This window comes from Montipora capricornis, chromosome 2 (assembly GCF_036669925.1).
Source record: "Montipora capricornis isolate CH-2021 chromosome 2, ASM3666992v2, whole genome shotgun sequence".
In the NCBI taxonomy this organism is placed as follows: Eukaryota; Metazoa; Cnidaria; class Anthozoa; order Scleractinia; family Acroporidae; genus Montipora; species Montipora capricornis.
This window is the reverse complement of record NC_090884.1, coordinates 59,224,122-59,234,121: the sequence shown is the minus strand read 5'-3', so window position 1 is coordinate 59,234,121 and position 10,000 is coordinate 59,224,122. Positions and strand designations below refer to the sequence as shown.

Genomic DNA, 10,000 nt, shown 5'->3' with positions numbered 1-10,000 from the left:
GGGGAAACATTGGAACGTTATTCTTTACCAGTTTGTTTTGGATTTCACTGCTGTAAATGCTGGGGTTGATAGTTTTACAACACTCCATATAATTATTCACATCATTCAGCACGCGCTGACTGAGTGATATTTCTTCATTTGTTGTCTTCGATATTCCCTCTGCGAACGAAAACACCAATAATTTTGGCAATGGTTTGTTTGGGAAGTCTCAGTTCCTGTCCCATTTGAGATGGTCCTTTTCCATTCTGACAAGCTTTCAATAATTTTCTGCCGAACAAAATTTGGAATTGCCCAGGGTTCGCACACTTTTTCAGACCAAAAATTCAATGACTTTTCAAGGACTTTCAAGGGCCAAAATTTGAAATTTCAAGGACCTCTTTTTTATTTACGTCGATGAATAATACCCATGGAAATGGTCTGACAGTACAATTCTTGCTCATTTTCCGTAACATAGATGCGTGAAAATAATGCAAAGGCACTGGTAACCATTCTCGACCCCACAGCTCGTCGCGTTTCTATGACATGACTTGAGTGGCTGATTATTTTCACTGATCAGAAGTTTTCAAAGATTAAAAATGCGGGTCAGAAAAAAAATTCAAGGACTTTCAAGGACCAGGAATGAAGAGAAGAGATTTTCAAGGATTTTCAAGGCCTTGAAAATGCACTCTCAAAATTCAAGGGTTTTCAAGGGTTTTCAAGACGCGTACGAACCCTGATTGCCTTTCTATGCACGGTGAAGGCACTCATTTTAAAACAACGACCGAGAGCAATGGTGAAATTACTTCGCCACATTCCTACGAAGTTCGGCGCGAAATTCCAAAGTTCGTTTCAAAGTTTGCCATTTGATTGACAGTTACGTATTGAAATTCCCAAGTTCGCAGCAAACTTATGACATTTACAACGAACTTTGCAAATCGCCTGTCAAAAGTTTTGTGAAATGCATTGTAACAGTTGTTGTTATTCTGTTTCGTCGTTTCGTTGTTTCATTGGCCCTGACAAGCCCCTATGGAGAGTGGTCAGTTAAGTATGTATTGCATTTTAGTATAGATACACAGGTGATTATACAAAATCGCGCGCTCTCATTGGCTCGCCATCTCGGATTATCAGCCGATAATCACCTCGACGGACAAAGCGGCTGCCAGTAGTCGTTTTGCCAAGGTAAATGAAGATGACTTCGCGTTGAAATGTTTTTTTTTCTTCTCTTTTTTGAAATAATCACCTGTGTATTTATACTAAAAAAATTATTCGCCTCAGGCTCAGTGATTATCGGTGAATATTCACCTCGACTTCGTCTAGGTCGTAAAATGCAGCGCTGAAGCGCGCAACGTAGACTTGGGCGGAAAATTGTGGATCTCTGACATACTGAATTCTTGAAATCGGAAGAGGAAGTAGTGAGGAGAGGAGAAAATTTCTGGCTTTGATGTGAGTTATGTAAGGGTATTTAACTGGAACGAGGGGATAATGTGCTATATTCCCCTCGTGGCGTGTATTTATTATTTCAGTTTCACACAAGTGCAAGTAAATACCCCACCCACCCTATTCCTTCAAAGAGCTCGTGCTCTACGGCTTACGAAAAATTTTATATAATTTCTCTGTTCTTGAGACCCTTCCCTGAATCTGATGGGAGAGGACAACGAACAACACATCATGAACATAAAAGAAACGCAAGAAAGAAACGATGCCGGACGCGTACCTAAACAACCTTGTGTGACGTCAAAGAAGCCAGCACTGCACATGTCACATTTTGAACCAATCACCTTTTCTTTGCAGCTACAGTTGCCTGACATCTGGAGAAGTATTACAGAAAGAAATATTTCATGAAAGTCATCAAGTACCAAATCGTTCATTGAAATTCTCTCGACCTGTTCTTGGTACTGATTTCGTTTTCATAAAGAACGGGACAATTCTATAGATTTTTCGTTGCTGCTGAATTAACGTTTGTAAGTGCGATGATCTAACTCTTAACTTACTATAAACAGCTGCACAAACTTTTGACCTTCCGATTGGCTGCAAAGACGTATCCAGACTATTCCGAGAAGTACTTCTCAGGTAGCCTCCCTAACAACTTGAAACGATTCACTTTTAAATATGTCATAAATCAAAAGTTAAACGGCTCAGCCTGCACTACTGAGTTATGGTTGGGACTTAGCAATTTGCTAAGCACTCAAGAACATAGAGTCAGCAATTATTCTGTGAATATTAGACCATAATTAGAAAAAAACAGAGCAAACCTAGAGGGACTCATCTTTTAATGTCTCACTCACCAGGTCACACTGGAGATCAGTTGAACCGTAAATGTCACAGTTACACGGCATGCAGCCCGACCGAGTAAAATTGAAAGCGTTCTCTTCACAGCTGTCACACGATTTACCAGTGACATATTGTCGACAGTTGCAGTAACCTGTAATGTTATTGCACACATTGCTAACGGCACCCACACTGGAACAATTGCAAGCTGCAAGAATGCAAACACCAAAATGATGAGATGCGCAAATATAGTTACCACACTGCTCTAAAGCAGCCGAGCCCATAGAGCGTCTATTGCTCAGAAGTGGCGAAAACGTTTTACGCCACTAGAGATATTCTGATAAGTTCATTTTTTAAAACACGTTTTTCAAGACCAATAAAATACAGGACTTTTCTTGGTCGCAAAATTGGATATATTCGCCGCGAGAAGTGATCTTCCACATGTGAGGATATTGATGTCGTCATGGTTTCGGACGTATCAGCCAATAAAAGTAATGCAAACCGTTCATGTGTAAAGTCGTGCGGCCGTTGGTGTCAATAATTAACATTTCATTTTAAGCAAACGTTCTTTATCTTTGCGTTTTGGTTATAATGCTTGTCATGTTAACATTTCCGATTACAGTCCCGGCCTCAGCCAAGTTGATCACTTTTTTCGGCGCTTTGTGAATAAAATGAATAAAAACTAAGACGCCTTAGATTTGAACTATCTATACAATAAACAGAACATTACATGATACGAGAAGATCAGCCCTCGAAGTTAAAATTGGTATCCTTACGCAGTCACGTAGTATCCTCTATATATTTATGTCGCGGGTTTTTCAGACCCCGAGTTACTTGTGCCTTGATTTTCCTCCGATAACAGACCTCTCCAGCCACTCATAGGCCTTACACATTAATTTAATACCCCCTGAAGTTGAGATTGGTCACAGGTGCTGTCTGAAGCCTACTGCAGACTGTACATCAGTAAAAGCACATCCAAATATAGGTGGTTTTCAACCAATCTCTTGAGACCGGGGTGAAAATGGTCATTGATGTAATGTACAAATGCTGGTGGACGAACAAAAGGAGTTAATGAGAGCTCTTTTGTTTTCGACGCGGTGATGACGTTACGTGAAACCACCTATAGCTTTGATCGTGAAAATACCATGACATTGGCCTCGTGCGTTTGTGGGTATTGGGTCCTCGAGTCTCACAACAAAAATCATAAACAAACATACGTGTACAGGTCTTGTTCAAGGCGCTTCCGTGAAATTCTGGCGCGCACCATTCACAGTTAAATCCGGTTGTGTTGTGCAGACAGTCAAAGCATTCTCCGGTGGTGATGTCACAGTTTCGTGTAATGGAAGGATCTGTGTTGTTATTACATTCACACTTGCGACACTGACCATGTGGCTCCTGTAAAGAAAACTCTGCATGAATAAAACAAGAACAGACGCTATAACAACGATTTTTAAGCCTGCGGTTCAATTTGCCATGGCCGAGTTGCTCCAAATTCAAACGCTTGGTCACGTTTGGCCGTACCATGGCCACCCCCGGGAGCCCGGCCCGTGACCAGAACGCGTGACAAGCCGTTGCGGTACGTACACAGTTACCGTAAACATAATTTGTGAAAGGCTTTTGTTGCTGGTCTTATCTAGCCTGTGAAGCAGCCGGGGGAGAAGAAGGCAAAGCGCGGATGGAAGAAGGGGTACATGATAAAGAAGTAGCTTCTTCTAAATAAAAAATGAATTCAACACGAGAGTGCAAAAATCGATACCCTATTTATGACCGAAACGGCTGAAAAACACTACCCTTTGGGGCCGCACATACCTATATAGCCCATATAAGGGAGTTTGAACTGAAGTTGGCCAAATAGATAGATAGCATATTAGTCACCATAAGGTAAGGATGTATTCTGTAGTTATGACGGCACATTATGAACCCGTGTTGTGGAATTCTGAGCTTTCTGAGCTCGAAACATTGCCTTTAACATTGGTCTGAACTAGGGAAATAATTATAAGGCAGGTCTGCACCAGGGTATTGATTTAAGGGTCAGGTCATAAATAGGGTATCAAATTTTTGGTCAGGTCATAAATAGGGTAGGGAAAATCGCAGATTTTGGTCATAAATAGGGTAAGGGTTTTGGGAAGCGGACCGCACACCCCTACCCAAGAAACTCCAAGGGCCAAGAAACTCTCGGTTGTTTTCAACGGCTCTGGTGCACGAATCGTCGAATTTTAAACTATCCTATTCTTTTGTCTTACTTGTTTGCGGAAAAATACTTGGACTGCAAGACACCAAGCAACAGTTACAACCACTCAACTATCTAACCGTCCAAAAGCCAAAAGTAGATCGCAGAATTAACAGGCCTTAGCAAATGTAAGTTATCCAGTTATTGGCCTTTCATGGTAAAATCCGTCATTTTAAAAATTGGGCTAACAACGCCAGAGATAAACTTTCTTTTTAGTAATTAGGATTCCAATCGCAAAGACTCACCCAGGGGCGTCCAAAGTACCCATCCGAACATACGTTACAGAACCGATTCTCGTATCCCAGTGAACAGCCCACACAAGTTGGTAAACCGTCGCTGTCAAGAACACAGGTGCTGGAAAACTGATTTGAAGCGTATGGCCCGCCAGGACAGGGGCATGGGCTGCAGTCTTCCGGCGTGCCATGTGTTGCGTTGCCATACCAACCATCGGAGCACGTTTCACAGTGATCACCTAACAACCAATTATAATTTAGAGAGTGGAACGAGCTGAAAGGAGTCGTCTGGATTAAATGAACTACAAAAGCAGGATGAACACAGTGATAACGATTTGGCTTCATTACAGAACTTAGTACAAAGTTAGGGAGTGTACACGTACATGTAAATGAAAAAGAGAGCTCAGGCATAAGCAACGTCACAGAGTTATAATATTACTGGTTTAACGAAGAAAATAATGCTACTTGTGCGGCACGCATTAATCCGTAGAGTCTTGATAATTAATGCCTTTCCCTTTCTTCTTCGTTTGCTTCTTTAGCTACGGAAAACTGGCAACGAAAAACGTCATACCAAACTATCATCTTGCACCATCGTAAGTTTTCATAATTTTTCCTCCTCATTTACCTCGCACAATATAGGCCAAGTGGTCTCTATATGGATTGGTCAAATGGTTGTGAAGAAAATAAAATAAAGAATGAACGTTGTTGTCAAAAACGTAATTTTTGTTATTGCACGAATTGTTTTGCAATGGCTGTCAAAAAAAGTTCATTGCCTTTTTTCTCTGGAAGCATTAGTTTTCTACTTCGAAAAGTTACCCTTGGAAACGGAGCAAGTTGCCCTTGACAACATGCCGGGTAACTTCAACGCTGAAACTTTGTCACCACAAATCCAAAAGTGGGGTACTCAACTGAGAATCATAGTAACCATATTTTGACGTAATCTGATACTATTTACCTGTGGTATTGTGTGAACAGTCAAAACAGACGCCAGTCTCGGGATGACAAGTATTAGTGTGGTTATTACATTGGCAAGGGACACAAGTCATATAAGGTCCGCCATTAGGGATACTGCGAGTGTAGCCATCTGCACATCGTTCACAGAATTGTCCTTTGTATTCAGGAGGACATGAACAACGCTCAACATTTGACACATTCTCGGGATTTTGAATTACACTCGTCCTGAGAAGACAAAAGTTAAAAATTCTAGTTCAGCAAATCAAAAGTGCTAGACAAGTGTTTTAATGAGATTTATTTATCGATGGTTTGAACCTAAGACCTTCCAATTACTACTTCAGATGCTCTCCTACTAAGATACAGGAGGCACATTTTTAATTTTACCCCGTGCGCGGGACAGGATCATGTCAGCCGAAAGACATCGCACCCTTTCTCACAAGTCCTGAATTTTTTCGAATGCCTGAGTTCCCTCCGCATCCCCAAAGAACGAGATTTTGACGCAAAAAAAATTTCCAACTATCTGTACTTTTCAAAAAGACCAGCTTTTCAGAACAGGCAGATTAAAGTTTCACGAATGGTATTCGGGCCCAAAAACTTGCCGGAACTGTTGAGCAATGGTCCCATGATGGTGTCTGCTTATGGCGATCTGGCACTTCGTGTCACGATTGTGTTCACCGAAAGGTACCTTGTCCTTTTGAGCACCGTCGTTTTGGACGAAAACAATCTTCCACTTCGGGAAATGAAAATCTCGCATTTTAGGGAAGGATCGTGTTAGCAGAAACAATCTGTCATTTACGACCTTGATTTTTAATGCACACGAAAAACTTAAAGCTAAGTCGCAGGTCAACGAGAGCAAATCGAACATTTTACTTACTACGTCACGCCGAGTGGGCTCGAGGCCCCCCGCCTCAAATCGAGGCGAATAGTGAGTCACACGAAGAATCCCAACTTGACACGATCAGTAAGCGTCTGGCTTCGCTTGAACGCAAGAACGCTAACAGTGATATGATATGATATGATATTTTATTATTTATGCACGGTAAAATCATCAGCTAAGATTACAAACAATGCTAAAATCTAAATTACAAAAGGTAAAATTTAAAATGATTACAATAAAATACAATTACTATAATATTATATTAATTCTAAGGCTGCTTTCCATGAATGCCGTGCTTTATACTAAAATATGTCTTTAATCAGATTTTTGAAAAGCCCAAGAGACTCTGCTTGTCTCGCTTTGAGGGGTAAGCTATTCCAGACAGTAGCACCTCTATAGCTGAAGCTGTTTCTATAATAATTTGTCCGCGGAAACGGAACATTAAGCTTTCTTTCAGAGTCTCTTAAACTATAAACAGATTCGCGGTTTGTAAATTTAGAACATAGATATTCCGGTGCTAGCCCCTGAAGACACTTATAGACCATTGTGGCCAGCGCAATTTGTTGCTGGCTAACTAGATTTTTCCAGCCTAAAATTTTGAATAGCTCGCTAGCATTTGCATCAAAATTAGAGAAGGTCAAAACTCTGGCTGCTCTATTTTGCAGTTTTTGTAATTTGTCATGTAACGTGATACCACAGTTTCCCCAGACGACATTGCAGTAGTCAAAGTGCGGTTGAAGTAAAGCGTGATAAATAGAGCGCAATGTCGTGTGAGGAACGAGATGCCTTATACGTTTGAGGGCTCCAATTCCAGAAGCTACTTTCTTTGTCAGTTTATCGACATGGCTACTCCAGTTAAGATTATTATCAATAAGCACGCCCAGGGATTTAGCAACAGAAACTTGAGTGATAGGAGCACCATTAATCTCGGGAATTGGAGGATATGTGAGAGCATACAACCTCTGCCTTGATCCAATCAGCATAAATTCGGTTTTTGTCATGTTCAGGGTAAGTTTGTTTGCTATCAACCACTTTTTTAACATTTTCTAGATCATGGTTAGCTAACCAATTACTGGTACAACCAAACGCTACCAACAACTACAAACTAGCGAAACAAAAAAATCTTTGATACAATCGATTGCTTTAAAGTGGTACTATGATCAAAAAATCATTTCCTTTTTTTCTTCAGATTTTGAAAGCGTGTTTGCTTAACACCTAACTGGCAAAATTTTGAGCTTTGTGTTTTATCCAAAGGCTGTTTATTTTGAGTGTAAGTTTTGGATTTCACGGTCCGCCATTACTCACGTTCAAAACTGGCCGATTGGACCTCAGAGGGTTGGATCTAGAGAAAATGACGTCATTTACTCACTAGCTTCAAATTTCAGCGTGTAAACGCAATTTATTACATATGCAAAACACGGGTTTAAAAGTCTGAAAGCCCGAAACTCCCGTGCTGCATATTAATTCGGCCGCGTACACACGCATTGCATTCTTAAACTAGTGAGTCTTTGACGTCATTTTCTCCTCGACCCAGCTCTCTCAAGATTTTAAAGTTAGTAATGGCGGACCAATAAATAAGAAAATTCCAGTTAAAATAAACAGATGTCTTTTTAAAATCAGAACTTAAAACTTGGGTCAGTTAGTGTTTAGTTAACATAGTTTTGAAATCCAAAGAAAAAAAAGTAATTGTTTTTTTGGTCGTAGTACCACTTTAAGCGACAACCAGCAGCCTTTCAACCACCGTGACTGCCATAACTGGCATCAAACCCAAGATATTCGCACCACTGGTCCGAATGCTCCACTAGTCAGCCACAAACGTCTTTTGGAAGACTGGTCATTGGAGGACGACGTTAAAGCGACAACCAGACTTTCATTTTGATGCCTTATAGAGAGGGAATTGTGGAACCCGAAACGTTTCGCGTCCGTTTCGGGGAAACAGAGTGCAGATGTGAATTTTCAAGACCATTCATCGAATCAAGAGGCGAAAAATATATATCCTTGGTTTAAAGATCATTGAGTCAGTACCCACCTGTTGCTAACCATCAAAACAATATCACCCAAAAAACTGGGTTGAGAAGTTGTTATAATTGTCCATTTGGCTCTAATACGCAGCGAAGTTAAATGACTCAACACACGAATCATCTCATTACTTGTGGGGTGACGACCTGAAGTGTTACCTACTCTCCAGGCACTTTCAACAAATTTGACCTGCAAAATTACATGAAAATGTTATTAGCAATGACCACTTAAAATTACATAAATCAGTTAGGCAGGGGTATCAAGTAGAAGATTTAGTGAAAATCTTTTTGGATGGATTGCTACATGCGATTCGCAAGGCTATTGCTGAGGCTTATCGAAAACAATCAAGTTACTGGAACATCATATCAAAGTTTGCGCAACCAGGCAAAATTAGCCCCTTTTGTACTCAGAAGGGTTATTTTTGCTATTTGTGGTACTCAAAAAGTTCGTGGAAAGTAACTTTCAGCTATATATATTTAGCCAGTCTTTACCTTTAAAGGGAACTTAGAAATGCCGCTCTGAAGGTGTGGACCCCGAAGTTCATATTTCACTGAAATTATTTTTAACGCCGCCAATCAACGTAGGAGAGAAAGTGTCTGTTTCAAGCTCTCACCTCATACTTATAAAAGCTCGCATCTGGCGGAGGACGACTGAGGTTAGTAACAAGAGCTTGGTCAAACCATCTACCCTCAAGTATAACATCTCCCTTTGAAGAAGCAGCCGGAAAGGAAGCATTTCCCTGCCGTAACTGGAACGACATAGTTAAAGTGTATGCAAATCTCTTGTCTCCCAGATATTTAGCAGGTGCAACAAAATACACATCCTCTGAACCCCTGGTGTCGACTTCCATTGATGCCCTGACAAAGGGAAAAATAACAACAATTTTAGGACGAATAAAGGAAATCAGGAGTACCGTAATTGAAGTACTCTGGGCAATAAAGGCAAAATTAAATTATATTTCCGTGGTTTGGGGTCATTTTCTACATCAATCGTAGAAAATTTCCGTTGAATCAACCACATAAAACGCGCATTCTAAATGCCAAAAATTGGGTTTACAAGGTGCAAAAAATACAATGCAATATACACTATACATTAGTTTATTAGACAAATAAATAAAACTAGTACTGGACATTAACCTGAGACTTAGCGACGTTTCGCCTAGAACTACTAGGCTTCTTCATGCACGATCGTTGATGCAGGCCGAGATGCATGATGGGACAAGAGTGAGACAAACGAAACCTCAGTCCACCCCTCCTATTTAAGGAGGAGGCCTCGACCCTCTCCCAGACCGCCTCCTTCACTCCCCACTCGAACCATCGCGCCTCCTTGTCCAGAATCTTAACATCAGTGGGGAGGGTGTTCTGTCCACTGGTCTCTCTGTGGATGTATACCGGGGAGTCGTTCGTAGATATCCCGCTGGAGCTCGGCTTTAGGTGCTGG

General features: G+C 40.9%; 1 protein-coding gene across 1 annotated transcript in view; it reads right to left on the bottom strand.

Moving 5' to 3' along the window:
• The window catches only part of LOC138029186 (laminin subunit gamma-1-like), a 45,617-nt gene that overhangs the window by 10,914 nt on the left and 24,703 nt on the right, over positions 1-10,000 (bottom strand). Inside the window, exons 14-20 of the mRNA XM_068876895.1 lie at positions 9,174-9,417; positions 8,571-8,749; positions 5,666-5,889; positions 4,723-4,949; positions 3,465-3,642; positions 2,265-2,455; positions 1,694-1,787 (exon numbers count right to left, since the gene is read on the bottom strand). Of these exons, the coding sequence (XP_068732996.1) occupies positions 1,694-1,787; positions 2,265-2,455; positions 3,465-3,642; positions 4,723-4,949; positions 5,666-5,889; positions 8,571-8,749; positions 9,174-9,417 (1,337 nt within the window). The remainder of the gene's footprint in view (positions 1-1,693; positions 1,788-2,264; positions 2,456-3,464; positions 3,643-4,722; positions 4,950-5,665; positions 5,890-8,570; positions 8,750-9,173; positions 9,418-10,000) is intronic.